We start from the raw sequence: 21,868 nt of genomic DNA on the forward strand, positions 1-21,868 counted from the left end.
TGCAAGCCATAAAATAATCTTATTACTCTCTTATAGCAAAACAAATATATAACCTTAGACACTAATGATGATTGTCTTTTTCCTAGAACTACTTAATTTTCACTATACAGACAGAGTTAATAAATATTTATAAAAATTCCATAGGACAAAGGCAAAAGCAAACCACAAAAATAAGTTCCAGAGGATGATCCTTCTTGATAGCAAGGAAAAGCATTTTTGCCCATCTATTTGCTTCAGACTCCCATGCACTCAAGTCTTCATCATCATAAGTAAGAGAAACATCAATTGAAAGATTATTGCTGACAAAGTTCTGTGGGAAGTCATAAAGACTCTTCCACCACTTTATCTCATTATTACAGCAATTGGCACACCTATCCTTGTAACCACAACCTGAAAGCCATCTTTGCACAGTCATCCTTAACTGGCCTGGGGGTAAGAGGAAGAGAGTAGTCAAAATTTACTAACTGAAAATCCTACTTCAGATTTTTTGTCTAATTCATTGACAAAAATATGGTTTACATACACAAGCATGAAAAATTCTTGTTTGAGAGCAGTTAAATGTGATGAAAATTAATCTACAGACGTATTTTTAGTAGATATCCTCATATTCCAATCCCACCCAACAATACTGTAACAAGTAATGCTCCTAAGTACAATTGTGGTCAGAAAAATACTCCGCATTCCAGATCCACATCCTTTTAACCCTGACTAATTTTGGCATTAGAATATGAAACAGCCAAACCTGATATATCTGAACTCATCAGTATGAATGATAGACAGCTGGCTGAATCATGAAAATATTCATTTAGTCAGACCAAAGAAAAAGAACATGGGTCATATGTGGTTGTTTGGTTCAGTGTTGTAATGGTGCATGTATTCAACAACTTCTGTACAAAAAGCTAAACTTGTGATTAGAGAGAGACTTAAATGTTTCTATAAATTACTCCACAGAACCATGTTGTTGCAATTTTCAATTCAGCCAGTGGAAATGATTTTCACCCTTTCCCTCCTCAGCTTCTCCCATGTTTTTTTTTTATCAGCAAAAATAATAATATATTGATAGAAGTACCAGAGGTACTAAGTACAGAAAGTTAGGTCCATACTCATGGTTCCAAAATAAAACTAATGAAGTTTGAAAAGGAACCATAGTATGGCTACAAAATAAGGTATCTAATTAGACTTAGACTTAGAGCTTATTAGAGTATTAGTCATGCTATACAAAACTCTATTCTGATATAGGTGATAGACTTAGAGTATTATTCGGTTAGACTTTGATTATGACAGCTGTAACAAACAAAAATGGATCTAGAATTAACTGCTGAGCTAGTAGTCAGTTATATATAAACCCCACACTATCTCTTCTTCAATAATGAAATCATCTCAGATTCTGCGTGCTTTCTCTCTCTGCCTTCATTTCAAACATGGTGTTAGAGTTTCTTGATGATCCTACTGTGGCTCTGTCACAAGAACCAGTCTTAAACCCAGGCCTCAAACTTTTGGCTCAAGCTGAGAGGCTATGTTTTTCAATGATGATCAAGGAGGTCACCAACTCTAGATTAGATCTTTTACTTTTTGAAACAATTAGCAAAATGATGCCTCATAGCATTTTTCTGTAAGGCTCATTATTATAGGACTTAACCAGCTGTTTTACGAGTTATGTTTGATCTTCTTTTCTTGGGATTTTTTTGTGAAGATTCATTATGAAATGATCCCTCGTTCCCTCTTAGTATTCTTTTTGTGAAGGTTATTGCCATATGAAAATTGTAAAGCTTAACAACTTTACTTTCAGAAGGTGAATATATAATTCTTAATTTAATTCTCAATGAGTACACACACACACATATATGTGGTGTCCCGGTGTTCTATATTTTAGAATTATTCGTGTACGGTGTCGGCACTTCATAGGTTGCAATCTATAGATGGTCCAATACCTTATTAGGATAGAAACATGATAGCATAGAATTAAAAAAATGCACAAATCATTTTTTTTATCAGCAAAATTAATTGTATTATAAATGAAATAGAGTACCAGAGTTACTAATTTACAATTCCACAAGTAGTCAATGAAGAGCTACTTATGTGGTGTACATCGATTGTTGTTCTATTTGTACTACCCTCTACAAAAACAAAAAACCCTGTCTGATATTGCTTGACCTCTGATTAAAATGGGTTGTGAAATCCTTCTCGAAATGTCTAAGTCAAGTCCAAATTAAGAAAATAGCATCTTCGAACAGTCGGTTAGCATCAAATTCTGCATTTGAAAACAAAATTCTGTTTCGGAGCTTCCAAATAGACCATGTTACCGCCAGCCACCAGTACCTCCACCTCTTGGCCCTTATTCCTTCAATCTGGATAGAAATACGCTGGAGAAAATGCTGTTTAGGGCTGAATGGGAAGACACCTTTAATATTCATCCATGACATCAATTCCCACCAGATTGGTTGGATTTTGATGCAATGGATAAATAAGTGAGATGCATTCTCCTCAACACTTCTACAAAAAGGACATAACATATCCTGGATCTGCATTTGTCTCCTGTGAAGATTCTTCTTTGTCAGCAATTTGTCCCTAAATAGTCTCCATGCAAATACCGCAATTTTGCTAGGGATCTTTGTCTTCCATAATTCCTCACACCATTCCTCCTGCTGGCCTCCTGCAATGTCCTCATATATCAGATTATAAGCACTGCGTGTAGAGTAATTGCCTGACGGATCACCTGACCACTCCCAAACATCAGTTCCATGTTGCTGTATACCCTTCCCTCCTACCTCCCTTAGGAAATTGACAGTTGAATCAATTTCATTATCGAACAACAGTCTTCTTCATAAGAAATTCCACTCCCACCCCATATCCTTGTGAGATCCCATCTGTCTGATAGTGTGATTCTGTTGTGATGATATCAGATACAGTCTAGGATATCTTTCTGCTAGTGTGTCCTCTTGGTGAAACCACTTGTCTTCCCAAAACTTGATCTTATCCCCACCTCCAACCTTCCATCTCATGTTATTTTGAATGATCACTCCTTGGTGTGAGTGATTAAAAGCTTGTTTTAGATCCCTCCACCATACAGATTGGTGTCCTGCCCTCCCTGGTTCATCAAGATTCCTCCATCCATCATATTTGGATTCCAATACTCTAGTCCATAACTCCCCTTTTTCTTGCATTAGGTGCCACTTCCATTTACCAAGCAGTGCAAGGTTAAATGTCTCAATATCCTTAATGCCCAAACCTCCCTTCTCTTTTGATAAGCATACTGACTCCCATTTAATCCAGGCAATCTTGTTATGGTCTGGTCCACCTCCCTATAAGAATCTATGCTACAACCTCAGTAACTTGTCCACCACTGATTTTGGAACCCCCCCCCCCCCCCATGATGTGTCTTTGTTTCCACTTTGCCAATTTTCTCTAACATATGTAGATAATGGTATCCCACATCTATCGTCGCCTCGGATTGGCCCCTATAGGTATGCCAAGATACACAAAAGGAAGAGTCAACAAACTACAATTCAGGTACTTAGCCGCTTCTTGCTTCCACTGGTCAGATACCCCAAATGCTCCGAAAAAAACTCTTTGCAAAATTGATTTTTAGGCCTGACACTAGCTTAAAAGCCCTTAGGATAGCCTTTAAAGCTCTAACCTAATCCATGCTTGCCTCTCCAAAAAAGATAGTGTCATCCGCATACTGTAATAAGCTGATGCTGACATTATTGGACCCCACTGAGAATCCTTTGTACAAATTTTCTGCCATTGCTCTCCTCATCAACCCAGTTAAAGCTTCCGCTATAACATTGAATAGGAAAGGTGTTAGCGGATCCCGTTGCCTTAGTCCCCTTTGAGGAAGGAACTCAGCCGTAGGATTCCCATTCACCAAAACTGAAATTGAGGCAGATTTAATGCATCCCTCAATCCAATTAACCCACTAGGGGCTAAATCCCATCCTTCTCAACATGTGCAACAAGAATTCCCATGATACCGAATCGTATGCCTTCTCATAATCTACTTTGAATATAAGGCATGGTTTGTGGCTTCTTCTGGCTTCTTCAATTACCTCATTGGTAATAAGTGCACTTAGCAATAAGTGTCTACCTTCAATGAAAGCAAATTGTGTTTCATCTATGATAGTTGGCATGACCATCTTCATTCTTTTGACAAGCAGTTTCGCCACTATCTTATACATGCACCCTATTAATGAAATGGGTCTACACTCATTTAGATGTTGTGGTTCAGATACCTTAGGGATTAATGATATAAAGGAAGCATTGCACCCTCAAGGGAAGTCACCATTAACATGAAATTCATGTATGAATCGAAGGATATCAGGCTTTAGTGTATTCCAAAACTGCTTAATGAACTTAAAGTTCATGCCATCAGGACCCGGGCGTTTGTCACTACCACACTCCCAAACCGCATTATGTACTTCCACCTCTTGGATAGGTGCCACAAGCAAGTTATTCTGATGTTGATCGGTGGTTTTAAAACTGATACCATCAATCTCGGGTCTCTGATCATCTGGTTCTTGAAATCTTTGGGAGAAAAAGTATCTAACTTCTTCCTTCACCTTATGTGGGTCATTAGTCCATATGCCATCAATGAATACCCCCTTAATAGAGTTTCTATTTCGATTAGCATTCATCATTAGGTGAAAATAGCGTGTATTGCAATCTCCCTCCTTTATCCATCTTGACCTAGATTTCTGTCTTAGCAAGGATTTATGGGCTTGGGCAGCTGCCCATAGTGATTCCTATAATTGCTTTCTTTCCATCATTTCTTGATCAGTTAGCTGTCTTCGTGTTGTGTCTTCCTCCAGTTTATTTAATTCAGCTTCTAGGTTTTTGACCTTTTTGAGGATGTCTCCAAACTGTTCCTGATTCCATATCTTTAGCCTTTGCGTTAACCTCTTAATTTTTTCTTTTAGTACATATGCTCCCTACCCTGATTGCTAAAAAGAATTCCAACACTAAAGAACAGTTGCCTTGAATGATTTGTCTATTAACAATTTAGGATCCAAAAAGGTTTAGGACCCCAGTCTACAGTCTTAGCTCTAAGCAGAATAGGACAATGATCTGAAAAATTCCTTGGTAGAGTAAGCTGCAAGCTTCCAAGGCCATCTATCCAGCCACTCAGGAGATACTAAGAACCTGTCCAATCTACTTCTTGATGCTCCATTTGGTTTGAACCAAGTGAACTGTCAGCCCAAACAAGGTATCTCCAAGACCTCCAAATCATCTATCCAATCATTGAATTCTTTAATGTTGTTGTCCCTTGATATCCTTTCACAGGTTCCAAATCTCTCTGTTGGATCCCTGATGCTATTAAAATCACCTAGAACACACCATAGCCCCCCTTGGGATGAATCTTTCGACTGCCTCACTTTATCCCATAGAATTCTCTTGTTGTGGATGTCACATGGTGAATATATGGTGACAATACTTATTTGTTGTGCCTCTCTGATCCATTCCCCTTCCAGAAAGATGAAACCATTACCGATTACCTTGTTCTGTAATCTAAATTCTGTTTCACTCCACATACATAGAATGCCTCCTACTGAGTTGTTAGCAGGTTGCATCTCCCAGGTAACATCAGCATTCCCCCATAGTGCCTGACACAATGACTTATCAATGGCTTCTTTCTTAGTCTCTTGAATACAAATCATATCAACGTTCTCCTTCTTAATCAATATCCTAATTACTGCCCACTTTACGCCCTAGCCCTCTGACATTGTATGAAACTATATTCATGGATTATTTGTCATGGCTCCCAACCTCTCAGCTTCTGTTCTGTCTCTGTCCTCCATACACCTGATTCTTGCTATGACTCTACTCTGCTGGTCCCCTCCTGTGTTCCCCAATGTCACCCCCAGTTGTTTGATCATTGTCCACATGTTGGCTGCCTCTTGAGAATTGCTATATCTGTGTTTAACTCCATATCCATGTCATTACTATTGGCGGTTATCTCACTGGTATGGACCTTGCCTCTGCTATTTGCATGTGTCTCACTGTCTTGGACTTGGTTAGCAATCGGCTGTATTGCACCCAAACATTGTTTCCTTTGGGACCAACTCCCACGAGAATATACTTGTCACTTACTGTCCTCTTCATTATTTTTTAGTGGAGTGAGGCCCAAATTGGATAAGGGGTCATTTCTTGAGTAAGGTGATAGGCCCAAATTAGGCCCAGTTTGCATTACCATATCAGCCTCTTGTTCCCTGTTTTTCGCTATTTCAATTGCCACGTCAACACCTTCATGTTCCTGATAAGCGTCCACCGCCCTTGATGGGATTTTATCTCCTGCAAAGTCATGTGATGGCGGAAAAGGCTCCTTCTGGACTCCGCTGGACTCTCCTTTATCTCTCTTACTATTATCGTGAAACTCACGATCCTGTGGCTCCTGGTTGGTTAAGCGCCGTCCCATACAAAGGTCATTTGCAACGCTTACCTCGAAGCTCGAGTTTACCATTGCCTTACCTTTACAACCGGTCAATACCTGAGGGTCGTTGGTCTTATCCCACGGATAATCGTACCCGCGCCGACCACTATGTAATCCAATCGACCAGGATTTTCCATCGCCGGCGGTTGGCATAGAAGGTTTGTGGGGTGATTTGGGGTGATGGTCTGTCGCGGTGGCGTGTTTATGATCGTGGTCAACAACCGTTAGTCTTGTCATAGCTGGAGGTAAATCACCAAGGAGGCTTTCGTCGGAATCGATCTCCTCCGACGAGCCTCTGTAGCTGCAACCCTGTTGTGATTCTCGCAAAAAGCCGCTCCGCACTCCTCGACTACATGCACCTTGAAGGTTTCGCCAATGATATGAATGTCAACGGTGTGCTTGATCAGTGGCGTCCATGGGGTCTTGATGAGCACTCTTGCTCTATCCAACCTTCATTTGATTTCAACGTCGTCGTTGACATTCACCACTTCTCCCATAACCGCGACAATCTACCTAATATGTTTCTTATCCCAAGTTTGAAGTGGGATACCCCAGCATTGAACCCAAATCATCCTATTCCCCGTGCGTATACTTGGATTCCATCTCTCCATCGAGTAGAAGAGAGATGCATTTCCATATGTTCCGCCATTCATAACTCGTTCTGCTCCAATCTCGCTTAATCCATGTAAGAGAACTAGGTCATCCCCTAGGTATTTAGGGGTTATATCCATTCCCAGCTCCCACTGCAGATCGTCCTCCACCCTGTCAAACATGGCTGGGTTCTTCAATCGCTCGACCCACGCATCCTCTAGCCATTTGATGTCTTCTGCATGTATGTCCAGGTGAACTGAGGAAGTGGGATTTTCAGACCCATGGAAGTGTCGAGTTTGGTCCTTTCTTTGTCGTTGAGTGATGTTTTTTCCTCTCACATCATCCGCATAGGATAGCAATTTTGTCTAATGGTCTTGTGTGACTCGGTGAGTTCGTGTCTGTATTCCTTCTCCCTTGCTCTGTGATTGTCTCCCTGTAGCTTCCTGTGTTCGTCTCTCTCGTTTGTACTTAGGAATGGTCACATATAGCTTCATTCCACCGATGACAATCCTGTCTAACTGCCTTGCCAAATGCCTGATATCTCGTACCCCTTTAAATCAAACAAAGCCATACCTCCTTCCATTGTAATTTCTTCGACTGGGTATGAAGATTTCTCTTACATCAACCCATCTTTTGAAATGCTGCCATAGCTCCCTCTCCGTGATGTCGTCCACGAACCTTGTAAAGTAGAATGATGAGATGTCTTTGTGATCCCTCCAATTTGTTGCAGCAGCATAATGCTGGACTCTTCCTTTGTTCTCGGCATGATCCCATCGGGATTCCTTTTCGAAGCCTGCCCTGTTTCTCTCAACTTTCTCACCTCTACGCCTAACTCTCACCCACCCAGTGTTTCTCTCTCTACTCATTTCTCTCTATCGTGTTTCAATATGGTTCCTTTGGCAATCAATACAGACGACAAGGTGAACTGAAATCAGTCACAAATTGCACTTTAATGGCATCAGAATTATGTGAATCATGATTCTGTGCTGAATCATGTGATTGTAGACTTTCATTTCAGATCACGAGCAGCAATGGTTCACAACACATGCAACCTCGTTCTAGTTATCTAGTAAACATCTTTTTAGGGTTCTTTTCAATTCTTTTATAAGATTGGAGCAGAAGTGAAGAACTCTTCCCCTCCAATTTTTTTTTTTTTTTTTTTTTGCTCAGCAAAATTAAATATATTATAGATGAGTACCAGAGGTACTAAAATATACAGATTTAGAGCCATATTACAAGTAGTTTTGGACATACAATGATACAGTAGCTGAAATATCCCAAAAACTACTCAAATAAGACTTGGAGCTATACTCTAAACCTATGATGCTGTCCTAAGAAAAGCATCTTTGAGACTTGAAGACCATTGATTGAAATGTAGAGAGAAATCTTTTTCAAAACATCTGAGCCATGTCCATAAAATAAACACTGCATCATCCATTAATTTATGAGCGTCAAAATTAGCATTGGAGAAAATGATGCTGTTCCTATGCTTCCAAATCGAGTAAGTGAGAGCGAACCACCACCACTGCCATCTTTTTCCCTGCAACCCTACGGAAGCTCCTAAGATATGCTGACTAAAATGCTGGTCCGGCTGATAAGGGAAAACACCCATCATATTTACCCAAGACTGTGATTCCCACCATAGAGGACTAACTTTACTGCAGTGAAAAAATAAGTGACTTGCAGTCTCTTCCACAGATCTGCATAAGGGGCACAAGTACTCTTGTAACTCAACCCGCTTCTTTCTCAAATTGGCTTTAGTTGGCAGTTTGTCTTGAATCAACCTCCACGCGAAGATAGCCACTTTCAATGGGACCCTAAGCTTCCATAATTCCTTGAACTTTCCATCCTGCTCTTCTCCCGCTGTGACATGATGTAATGCCTTATATGCACTCTTAGTCGAATACCAGCCACTAGGCTCTGCTGCCCATTTCCATTGGTCACTTAATTCCGGCCTGATTGTGAACCCTTCCAGCTGTTGGAGAAAAGCTACCGCCATATCTATCTCGCTATCAAACAAATGTCTCCTCCACTTAAGACTCCATTCCCACCCACCTTTCGCAGCACCTATTTGATGGATGAAATGATGTTTTTGAGCTGATATGGTATACAATCTAGGATATTTATCAGCCAAGCAGTTGTCTCCGCCTATCCACCTATCCTCCCAAAACTTAAACTTGTCCCCACATCCGACCCTCCACAATATCAACCTATTCAGCTGTTGACCTTGATTCATGCTTTGATTTACTATCTTTAGATCCCTCCACCATGATGATTCAGTACTAGCCCTCGAAGCTCCGTCAAGACTCCTCCATCCTCCATACTTCGATTCAAGGACTCTAGCCCAAGTCTCCTCCTGATTCTGAAACATCTCCCATTTCCATTTTCCTAATAATGATGTGTTGAACGAGATGATATCCTTGACTCCCAACCCACCTTGTTCCTTTGGCAAACACACCTTTTCCCACTTGATCCAAGGGATCTTATTTTGATCAGCTGCACCACCCCATAAGAAGTTCCTTTGTAATCTGGTTATCTTGCTAATCACCTGCCTAGGGACCCTGAAAAAAGATAGAAAATAAATTGGAATAGATGTTAGCACTGAATTTATGAGAATCACTCTCCCCCCAAAAGACAAGTGTCTCTGTTTCCATCCTGCCAGTTTTCTCTCACACTTATTGATTAAAGGTTCCCACATCTGACATCTTCTAGGATTAGCACCAATAGGTATGCCAAGATATGTGAAAGGAAAAGACATCAATCCACAGTTGAGATAACTGGATGCACCATAAGTCCACTGCTCAGGCACCCCAAAGGCCCCACAACTACTCTTGGCGAAATTTATCTTTAACCCCGATGACATCTCAAAAGCACGAAGTATTGCTTTGATTGTTCTTACGTTCGCTAATGTTGCCTCTCCCAAAAATATAGTGTCATCTGCATACTGAAGCAGGCTAATCTCCACCTTCTTTAAGCCCACTAAAAATCCCTTATAGAATCCTCCCTCAATTGCTTTGGTCATTAGACCGCTCAAACCTTCTGCCACAATATTAAACAAAAGGGGTGATAATGGATCCCCCTGTCTAAGACCTTTCTGTGGATAGAACTCCTTCGTAGGGCTTCCATTTACCAAGACTGAGATGGAAGCTGATTTTAAACATCCCTGTATCCACTGGATCCACTTCGGTCCAAAACCCAATCTCCTCATCATGTATATCAAAAAATCCCAAGACACTGAGTCATACGCCTTCTCATAGTCCACCTTGAAAACCATGCATGGTTTTTGACATCTTTTGGCCTCTTCAACTACCTCATTTGCAATCACCACACTATGAAGCATGTGCCTACCTTGTATAAATGCTGACTGACGATCACTAATTATGAGGGGCATAACTCTCTTCAGTCTATTAGCCAACACTTTAGCGAGGATTTTATAAGTACATCCAATGAGTGAAATAGGTCTGTATTCATTCAACCCTTGAGGGTCCGCCACCTTCGGGATTAAAGCTATGAATGATGCGTTCAAGCCCCTCGGGAAGACTCCGTTGACATAGAACTCGTCAAAGAATCTAAGAAAATCTGGTTTGATGACCTCCCAAAATTGCTTGATGAATTTGAAATTGAACCCGTCTGGGCCCGGACTTTTATCACTTCCACAACTCCAAACAGCCCTCCTTATCTCCTCTTCCTGAAAGTGCTCGACTAACATGGCATTCTGATGGGAATCAATGGTATTGAAGCTGATCCCATTCAGAGTTGGCCTATCAAAATCTGTTTCATGGAACCTCTGTGAAAAAAATCTCCTAACTTCCTCTTTGACTTCAGCCGGCTCCTCCTTCCACAGCCCATCAACCATGAGTCCATTTAGGCTATTGGATCGCCTCCTGGAATTTATCAGCAAATGAAAATACCTCGAATTACAATCACCCTCCTTAATCCACCTGGATCTTGCCTTCTGACGTAACAGCGACTCATGAGTTTGGGCTGCCTCCCAAACCTTCTGCTGCAACTTCTTTTTGAGTATCCTCTCATTATCATCCAGTGGTCTGTCTGTTGATTCCTCTTCTAGTTTGTTCAACTCTTCCTCTATCCTCTTGAAACGGCTTAAAGTGTCTCCAAAGTGATCTTTATTCCACACCTTTATCTTCTGTTTGAGGGCCTTGATTTTGTTTTTTAAAACATGAACCCCCCATCCACTCTGAGTATTGGATGACCAGGTTTCGGACACCAGCTTCTTAAAAGATACATCAGATAATCAACAATCCAATAATCTGAAAGGTTTTGGGCCCCAATCAATGGTTTTAGATCTAAGCAATATGGGACAATGGTCCGAAAAATTCCTGGCTAGCGGTGTTTGGACCGATCCGGGCCATTTGGAAAGCCACTCTGAGGAAACGAAGGCTCTATCCAACTTGCTTTTAGCTGTACCGTTCGGTCTAAACCATGTAAATCTCTTTCCCACCCAAGGCGCTTCTTCTAATTCCAACTCCTCAATCCAGCTATTAAAATCCCGTATGCTTCCATCCACCATCCCCCTCTGCGAAGACCCCACTCTTTCTCCACTTCTCCTAATGTTGTTAAAATCCCCTATAATACACCAATAACCATTTGGATTCTGGATTTTCAGCTGAGTGACTTTATCCCATAACACCCTTTTGTCCTGCAGGTTACATGGAGAGTATATATTTACAACATGCACTGCTATGGATTCTTGACCCCACTTTCCTGACAGTAGTATGAAGCCCGATCCAGCTGATTTGCTCTCTACCTTCAGAGACTTTTGATTCCAAATACAGAGAATACCACCAGCTGTATTTACGGCTGGAACCTCCTCCCAGCAGAAATCAGAATTCCCCCATAGAGCCCTGCACATACTCTTATTGACCGATTCCTTCTTTGTTTCTTGTAAGCATAACAGGTCAATATGATACTCTTTGACCATGCGTCTAATTGCTGGCCATTTAACCCCCCTCCCCAACCCCCTTACATTATAAGAGATGATATTCATGAGTCCCTTCCCCTTCCTCCCAAGCTATCTGCCTCTTTTCCATCTCTATCTTCCATTTCTGTCAACTGTTGAACATAATCTCTTTGAGTTTTTCCTGTTGTCAGTCCCAACTCCTTGATCATTGTCCATAGACTTTCTTCGTGCGAGTCAAAAGTTTCCTCCTGAAGCTGATTTTCCTGCCTATTGTGAGTTGATGATGTTTCTGTTTGTATTTGGGGGTTGGCTGATCCACGTCCCTCGTTGTCTCGCTGGAATGGTCCATTTTGAACATGCTCTGGGCTTGAAAGCACCTGGTTCGAAACAACCTCACCTATTTGGGCTTTAACTCTCTTCATTTTCCCTTTACGGGAGTACGTTAACAAAGGGGTTGGGAGAGGTGTTGTTTTTAAAACTGGGCCATTTTTGGGAGAAGGACATAATTTAGGGGGGGTGTTAATAGCTTGGCCCAAATCCAGCAGCCCCATCATCTCCTTGTCACGTGACTTGGGTGAGGGGGATTCAAAATTATGTTTGTCTTCCTCGTACACCATGCCTCCAACGTATCTTGTCTGCCTCCTCATACTATTTTCATACAAATTGCCCAAACCGTCAGAGCCGACATCCCCCCCGAGGTTATCTTCTTTACCTAAATCGGTCTTCCCTTCTTCCTGCGACACTGGTAGCTCACGGTCCCTGGTCTGCACGCATTTATCACCTGTCAGTGCTTTATCCGCTTGCTTCACGACCCATCGGACAATAGCTTTGTCCTTTGGGTCATGTCCGCTCTTCGTCCCGATCGCGTTTCCGTTTTGGTCCGCACCGGCCGCGACTGTCGCCGGTCCTTCTGACCGAGAGACCTGCCTGAGTCGCCCTTCTTCCACACCACGCGGCGACCTCTCCTCATCACCACCCCTATCCTCTGTGTCATCCACCGTCTCCGACTGGGCTGAAGCTCCCCTTTGGGTTTTCCATGGCACGATTTCACTTATCCCTCTGCGGTTATCTTCCTCGCCCCCCACCACTCCCTCCGTCGCCATATCCTCCATGGCTTCTGCCTCCATGGTCCCTCCCTTCGCTACTGTTCGTATTTCCTCCGCCACGCTCTCTGTTCGCGCTTTGTACCGCCACCCCTGCAGCTCACTACCAGACCACGCGTCATCGTTACAATCGTCAGAAAGGATTTCCTCTGATGAGCTGAAATCACGTTCCCTTCTTGGCTGCCACCTAGCTCCAAACAACCCAATCTCCTCCGCTATGTGCACCGGAAAAATCTCCCCCTGTATATGAATATTTACCGTGTGCTGAATCAGCGGTTTCCATGGCGTCTTGACCAGTATCCTCGCGACGTCGTACCTCCTTTGATCTTCTAAGCTCTCCTCAGCCTCCACCATCTCACCTATTCCCGCGACTATCTGCTTGATACAGTTCATGTCCCATGCAACCAAAGGTATTCCCCAACATTGGATCCAAGTTAGTCTAAAACCAGGGCGTAGACTTGGATTCCACTTCTCTATGGAGTAGAACAGGTCTCCCCATCCTTCATCTTCTTCATTCATCATTTTCTCTGCGTTCTCTTCTGTGAGCCCCAGTAGCAAAACCATGTCATCACCGATGTACTTTGGTGATATGTTTTGTCCGCTATCCCACCATATGGCTTCTTCTATGCTATCAAAGCTAGCCAAGTTTTTCAGTCTACCCACCCAGGCCTCCTTGAGCCATTGTTTACCCGTCATCGGAATGTCCAGGTTCACTTCCGATGTGGCATTGGAACTTATGTATTGGAGTTTGGCTGTTGTTCTCCTCTGTGCTGGTTTCGGGATATTCGTGTTGACCACCTCCGCAAACGACCGTCCTTGGATTCCCATATTCGCTTCTGGTAACCTGCTCAGGTACACTTCTGTTCTTCCCTTTTGTGTTTGTCCTGTCTCTGCTGTCCCCCTCTCGACTGTTTGTGGTTCTCCCTTCTTTGGTCTCCCATATTTAGGGATGTTAACATTCATCTTCATTCCTCCGAAGAACCTATTGTCCAAATGCTGCTGAAGTTGATGCACATCTCTCACCCCCTTATACCTCACAAAACCATATCTCCTTCCTTGGTTGTTTCTTTTCCTGGGTATGAAAACCTCTCTCACGTCTCCTTGCTGTTTAAAGTGGAACCACAAATCCTTTGCTGTTGCGTCTTCCGGGAACCTCGTAAAGTAAAAAGATATAACGTCCTTATGGTCTCTCCAGTTCGCTCGCGTGTAGGATTGATGCTGTCCTGTGGCTAACCCTTCAATGGTCAGATGGGAACCCTCTGACTCTCGGAATCTGACTCTAGCTCTCCTCTCTTTCCTAGTCCTAACTCTCTCCCACCCACTGTTTCTCTCTCTACTCTCTCTCTCTCTCTCCATCTCTCTCACCATTGTGTAAGAGAATTCTACTCTTCCCCTCCAATGATTCAAAGCCAGAATATTAAAGAACAAAGCCTCTTCACGTTTGTATGTCTTCCCCTCATATCCATATGTTGCTCACGGTGCTTTGTGTCTCCTCCCAAAGAGCTGAGCAGATTGTTGGGTATGTTTATATTCAGTTTGTTTGTTATACAATGAGTCATTTGACTTGAAAATCCTAAAATCTATATGTTTTAAATGTTTCTTTACATGAAAACAAATTTTATATTTTTAATTATTGATCATGTAGCTTACAATTTGTGATAAAAACTCAGTTCGTGCTTCAAGAAAATAGGTCTTCTTATTCATGATTCAAATCTCAATTTGATAACCGTGATGGATAGTATTTGATATGTCTCATCCAGCTTCTTCGGATCAGTAGATCAGAAGAATGTGATGAATTTGTCAGCTAGCAAACAACTAAAGGGATTTGGAGTGTTTGGCATTTCTTTTCTGCTTTTAAAATAGTGTAGACACACATGTTCCTGACTATAAAGAGTAGAAAGCAATGGACATTATATATTTCACTTACCACCATAATCCGTAAATTCCTTTGGCAATGCGGAAATGAAAAGCAAAAGAATTTCAAGCGGAATATCAAATGGGCACACCACATAAACAGCAGCCTCCAGAATTTTGCCACAAACTGTAAACATCATCATCACATAAGTTGACTTATACTATGCATTCTAAATTTATGAATATCAAATGAATATCATAAGAGATTAATGCTTACGCACTGACAGCGTAAAACAGTTTTACGCTGTCATCAAATCACAAATCACTGTTTCAATTACTTTAAGATAATTATTTTAAAAGTCAACAAACTTACCATACATGGTGAGTTGTGATTGGATGACTGTGTAAAACTTTTTACACTGCCAGTTTATACCCCTTTTTCTCATATTATAAATGACATAATTCAAGCAGAGTAAATTAGAAACCTTGAAGACGGTAACTGGGATTGAAATGTTGTTTGCTGCTCTCAACAACATATCTAAAGATATCCAGTAATTCCTTTTTATCAGTTTGATTTTCCATTTCAGAAACAAATTCCACAGGAAAAGTTCCATTAAATGATTCTGTCCTGACACGATTAAGTATTCCAATGCCAGAAGCAGCTGAAGCAATGCATTCAGCAAGGCCCATAAGTCCAGCTCGTCCAAAAGATTGATGTTTAGCAGTAGATGCTAAATTGTACAAAAATGCAATGCATTTCCTGTAATTAACTTTTAGACAATAAGAAAAGTAAAGCCAAAAAATATTGCATCACGTATTTACATTAACAAAGTGATAAGGACAAGCATAAAAGGCATTAAGAATAGCATTACCACTAAACTATAGACAGACAAGCAACCATGCATGCATATCATCATTTTTCTATAAAAGAAGAATTTGAGAAGATAAGGAGAAAAGAAAGAAAAAGAGAATTAAGGTCCCCCTAAAGCATAAATAATGTAAAAACTAGTCAAAAAACAAGGACAGAGCAGAGAGTAAAAACCTTGGTTTAAAATCTCTAACTTCTAGATTAGGGATTTTGCAGACATACACTATCTCTGAATGAGGCTACTTGTTAATTCTTCCAAAGAAGCCTAATCTCTCATTCATACCCAAAAATAAAATCTCTTAAGTGTCTACTTTGCGTCTAGAACAAGCATGGGATTGGAGCTTGGAATCTGCACTGGACCTATTACTTCTAATTTTTATATTTGGAAAGGCTTTTGAGAATTATTAGAATCACGACTCCTCCATCTCTATGTTGATAAAAAAAAAAGTATACGTTTGATTTTTCTTTAGTTTTAATTGTTCCATTTTTTTCTATAATTATTATAATTACATTCCTACTTGTTTAAATACATAAAATGAGCGCTGAATTATCTGTATTTGTTACTATTTGTTAAATTATTATTATTATAATTAAAATTTCAACATTCATAATATTCTAATTTTTCCTACCATTAATCATATTGTTTGATAATTATTTTTTCCTATCCATTCTTTTGTTCCATATTGTTCAATTTGAATAGTTCCTATTTGTTCTTATCTCATAACAAGTCCCATTCTATCGGATAAATATTCCTTTTAAGACAATTGGAAGTAAATTATACTTTCAAAATCTTTGCACAACACAAACCTAGAATTTGTAATGCTAAGCTAATTCCAATTCTAAAAAAGTATAATTGAAATAAACATTTAAAATCATAATTTTGATTCCTTCATCCAAACAAAAGTTATAAAACCCTAATAATGTTTTCATATTTTATTTAGAAAAAAAAAAAAAAAAAAAAAAAAAAAAAAATATATATATATATATATATATATATATATATATTATCAGCTTAATACACTCTATCCAGTCTCTTTGCAAGTATGATGAAGCAACCCCCTAAAATACCCATGAACTGTGCATGTATTATGTAATGTAAGGAGCTCTGACCAAAAACTATTACTTTACACTCAAGCCAAATTCGCCAGAATTCAGCAGCATTTTCACTCATAAAACCTTGAAATAGAAAGATTAATCCACTATGTTTGGCAAGAAGTATGCTGTTTATCATAATATCATAGAGATTATGTCAATAAGATTGCAAAAGCATAGGGTACAGCTTATTTTGAATTTGTGCAAGACTTTGGAAATCTAAAATCCAGTTAAAAAAATTGCATAGACAAATATAGACCTAGATTAAAAGAAATACAGCCAAATCCTCCTATTTTTTAAAACAATTCTTTCCTATGAATTCTTTTAGACATAGACACACAAACCAGTCTCTACTTGCACAATTTCTAAGCATACCTTGGAGCTATAAAACTAACATAATAATGTAGAAACTGGGCTGCACCTTCAATCACCCTTGACATATAAACTCCTTTTACACCTGAAATGTAAGGTCAATCAGGGCAGTACTAAGTAGAATATAATATTTGGATAAGATGATGGAGACTCACTTTATCATGCAACAAATGGAACATCTGATTTGAAGAAAGTAATAATTTAAGCAGCATTAAATCATTGCATAAGTAGCTCAAAAAGAAAATTAACGTAGATTCAAATATGGATAAAAAGAAACCATTTGAAAAGGGCCCAAAGGAGTGAAGCACCAACCAAACTCTTTGTGGTGTATTGGGTCATTTAGCCCTTGCATAAATGGACCAAGAACAAAAGTTTCAGGCACTGATTTTATGTAGTTCCCATAATTCTCCCAATTGATGTCAAGAAAAGACTGCATGATCAGGCACCTCACTGCATTTAATAGATAAACCACATAAAAGAAAAAATGGTAAGCAAGGATGGAGGACTAATTTAATACAGGAAAAACTATAGAATTTAGCAAACTAAAAGTATTTGTATCCTGACTTTAAAGTTTTACTAACAAAAATATAAGATGATTCAACACTAGTACATAATGGTGAACACACTAACCCTGAGGATTGTCATGATGAAGGCCCCGTTCCCATAAAATAGATAACCAGTCAAAAGTCTCACCATACATTTCAAATTGATTTTGAACTTTACTGATACTGCTTCCAACATTGAGATATGACCCTGAGAACTGAAGCAACAAAGAGACCTGTATGAAACAATTAATTTAGCACGTCAAATCCATTGATTGCGAGCAGCACAAAAGTCAGAAACCAAAATACCAAGTCCTAGAGAAATAACTTATAACAGTGAAATATATAGACATTAAGAGAATCTGACAGGGGGTCAAAACTATGTGCAAGAAAGTATACATTTAAAAGCAAACCAAATATATATATATACATATATATGCACTAGGATTATTTGATCCAGAGAATTTAAAAAATAATGTCCTCACAGCTTCATATTCCAAAATATATTAAGATCTTTGCAACTCTTACAAGGGTTTCTGGACCTCAACAACCATATGAAAAGGAACTGTTAAAAAATTAATGTACAGACAAACAAATAGCTTGTATATGGTATATCCACATCAAAAAAAGAAACCTGGCCTTTGCATTATCACCTCATTTTTTAGTAAATTAAAAGAAATTTTCTTTCAAAGTATGACACAAAAATAGCAGACAACATATCTAGGACGGATTTATCACAACTTCCTACCTCTTCATTCTTATAACTCATTTCCTACTGTCCAAATTATTTCCAAATATCATTACAATTGAATCTTAAAATATCTTCTACTATCTTGTTGGGTGATATCTTAGGATTGGTTTCCATATTTGACCATACTTTATGATTCATTTCAATATTTAATTAGGATTAGAAGTTATGTGTTCGTATAAACAGAAGTTAGTGAATTGCATTTTGTAAGCTGTAACACATCATTACCCACCAGATATCAATATTATATTCTATAATGTGGAGTTTGTTCTCTCAGTTCTCCCTCATCTACCCTTAATCTCTATAATTTCAACAAAGAATAAGAAAAAAAATGTGAACACGTGATTATACACCTGATGATTCCAGGCTGCTTCAACTAAATGGGTACCATATTCTTCAAGCATCTCATATAAAAGCACAAACGCACCCCAATACTGCTGGCTGTTAATAACCAGTTCATCTATCATCGGAAGGTTCCCAACACCAAGTGATTTGGCTTCCTTGTAAGCCCATTTTTCCCTCTTTGTCACGCCATGAGGTACTGAACACTTTTCATTCGTATTCCCTTTTGAAATGCTAGAGATGGAATTGGTGCCTCCTTGTATATTTAGAACCATCTTCAATATATGTAAACTCTGCTTCCTCACCAAACTCTCCTTGTCAACCTGACCAGATTCAGTTTGGTTCTTAAGTAAGCAAAGCAATAACAAATTAAATAAACTGACAGACAATCACTAAACAGAGCTTGAGTACCAGCGCTATCTTTATTTCATCCCAGAACTCTTTTTCTGCTCTTATGTCAAATTCTTCAGTTTTAATGATTGTATCAATATCAGCATCTTCACATTCTTCTGAGGACCAGGAAAAGGCGAAATACAGAGATAGTATAGTATATGCTGCCCTTCTCTCTAAAGGTCCAATTGAAAACAGTGTTCTGCAGCAGTTCCAGAGTTTGATAAAGAAATACTCCCTGAAAACCAATAATATACAAGATACATTCATAAACAGTTGATAGAATGCATATAAATGAGATAAACATCAATCAATGCATCTGAATCTACCGAGAAAACCCATGTTTCTGCCCACGAATTGAGATTTCGAATGAGCCATTGGCAGGTAATGCTTTGAGAATGATAGGAAGAAGAAGGCCAACTGCGCAAGACCTGTGCTCTGGACTATGTAAAAGCATCCGCTCAATCATATTACTTAATTCCCAAATCAAAATGTTAACAAATTTATCCACAATGCACCCTTTTCTTTCTGCTGATTTAGGTAGTGTATCTGTTTGCATATACTGAAGGGCAGCTTCCAGAATTACAGACAGAAGATTACATGAAGTTAGCAATTTGAAACTATTTGACAGAGACAGCAATAGCTCCTTGTCCATTAGTGGATCAATCATGACGTCATACGAGTCTTGGTGAGATGAATTACTACTCCATTCATAAAAATCCAAATCATCGTTATGAAGCATACCCATGGAAAGACCAACTGATCTTAAGAAAATTGGCACCGAAGTTGCTTCAAGAACTTCCCAGGCGCAAGTTTCAATCACTACACCCATGAACAATTCTGTGATCTATCATCAAAATTATGCACATCCAACGACAACAGAGACAAAATAGAGAAAAAAAATTAGTTAAAAGCTCTCCAATAAATACCAATAAAACACAATAGCTTGGCTACTTCTGTACTAATACCTGATTAAGCAAGTCATGCTGCAATGGCTGTAGCACCTTAACTAAAGGAAGAAAACACCTCCACACAAACGACCTTACAGCGTCACAATCAGCCCCTGTAAAGAAATAAATTAGACAGAAGAACTCCTAGAAGAATATGAGGGGTAATGTAAGAGCTGCAAATGCTCCATTTCAGCGTTGCATCCTAGTTTCTACTTAAAATCCACTTCCAGATGAAAAACAGAGCAAAAGCCATACACAACTTAAAAAAAAAATGAATGAATGTTCAAGGTAAAAAAAACGCAGTAAAGAGAATAACTCACCCATTTTCTTCAGGAGGTGACAAAACGCGCCCACCATTGACACAAGGTGGAGGCGTTTATCAGCATCCAAATCATCATCACCTTCATTGGTAATATCCTATTTACATTCATCAAAGAAAACAAAAGGTAAACACCAAAGAGAGAGAGAGAAAGACAAGAGAGAGGAACAAAGACAAGGGCAGAAGAAGAATTAGGGGTACCTTGAGAAGAATTCGAGGGAAATCGTGGAGGAGTGAAGCGAAGAGCGAGGGCGGAGACAAACCGGTGGAGACCAGAATGCAATCCAGCATTGCAGGAACCGCAGACGGAGGCACTTGATAGAAGCTTGCTGATAGCGAAGCAACCACGGAAGCCATGGAACCTGCTTCTGCTTCGGACATTGTAACACTCTTCTCGAATGGAATTCGCAGTAGTAAAACCCTAGTTATCGGCTGCTAAACCCTAAACCCTCAGCCACGTGTCATGGTTCGCCAACGTAACGTCCATCTGTCAATCTTCGGTAACAACACATATTTTTCGAGACGACGTCGGATCAATTTTATTATTAAGTGATTTTTGGTGGACCACTTTTACCGTCATTGGATTAATCTGATCTCACGATCATAACATACATCCTCTCGCACAGGATTACAACATCCTCCACAGCACCGCGCACCTTCTCCGACGAAGCTCACTGCCAATACCTCTGGCAACCCCTTCTTTGTCACCGCCAATGAGGCTAATCGACTACGTTGCTTTCTCGGTGTCGACGACGAGGAGATTCGAGAAGGACATTAGCTTTCTCCACATCGTCATCGTGTGCGTGAATTGAAATTTGTTGATTAATTTTGCTTTGATTTGCGAAGTGAATGTTATGGACGGAGAAGTGGTATATTCTCCAGTTTCTTTTTCTCCGACATCCCCTCCCTCCTCCATCTCATGATGCCAGACAGCCTCGTTGGTTTGCGGCGGCGGCGGCTGAAGGTGGCGGTTGGAGATTATTGGTGAAATGGTGATGTTGAGGAGGATGGTGGGGTTTGTCGGAGACGAAGGTGTAGATGACAGAGGGAATGATTTGATGTTGTAATCCTGTGTGAGAGGATGTATGTTATGATCATGAGACCAGATTAATCCAATGACAGATAAAAGTAGTCCACCGAAAATCACTTAATAACTTGGTCCACCGTAGATGGGTCATTTTTTATTACTAAAGGTAACAACTCCTACGACGCTACTCATCTCCTTTATTACGATGATCGATCATTTTGGTTCACTTTTAATTTTTTTATTACCAAAGTAGGTATTTTTATAAAACATAGTATTGGTATGATATCTTTTTATCAAAGATCCGATCAAACTTTTAAGAGTTA

The 21,868-nt window shown here is 39.8% G+C and overlaps 1 protein-coding gene across 2 annotated transcripts in view; it reads right to left on the bottom strand.

The window, feature by feature from the left end:
• Positions 1–21,566, bottom strand: part of LOC114393343 — a 46,009-nt gene extending 24,443 nt beyond the window's left edge. Inside the window, exons 1-12 of one of the 2 annotated variants that reach the window (XM_028354643.1) lie at positions 20,720–21,566; positions 20,520–20,616; positions 20,218–20,312; positions 19,579–20,096; positions 19,271–19,487; positions 18,871–19,182; positions 17,858–18,005; positions 17,540–17,677; positions 17,231–17,312; positions 15,381–15,655; positions 14,969–15,082; positions 164–426 (exon numbers count right to left, since the gene is read on the bottom strand). In XM_028354643.1, coding sequence (XP_028210444.1) covers positions 164–426; positions 14,969–15,082; positions 15,381–15,655; positions 17,231–17,312; positions 17,540–17,677; positions 17,858–18,005; positions 18,871–19,182; positions 19,271–19,487; positions 19,579–20,096; positions 20,218–20,312; positions 20,520–20,616; positions 20,720–20,899 — 2,439 coding nt within the window. In that variant the 5' untranslated portion in view covers positions 20,900–21,566. Of the gene's footprint in view, positions 1–163; positions 427–14,968; positions 15,083–15,380; positions 15,656–17,230; positions 17,313–17,539; positions 17,678–17,857; positions 18,006–18,870; positions 19,183–19,270; positions 19,488–19,578; positions 20,097–20,217; positions 20,313–20,519; positions 20,617–20,719 lie in introns of those variants that run through there. The other variant, XM_028354644.1, reaches the window with a different exon arrangement.
• Positions 21,567–21,868: the final 302 nt, after the last annotated feature.

The sequence above is a fragment of the Glycine soja genome, chromosome 17, assembly GCF_004193775.1.
Source record: "Glycine soja cultivar W05 chromosome 17, ASM419377v2, whole genome shotgun sequence".
NCBI classification, from domain to species: domain Eukaryota; kingdom Viridiplantae; phylum Streptophyta; class Magnoliopsida; order Fabales; family Fabaceae; genus Glycine; species Glycine soja.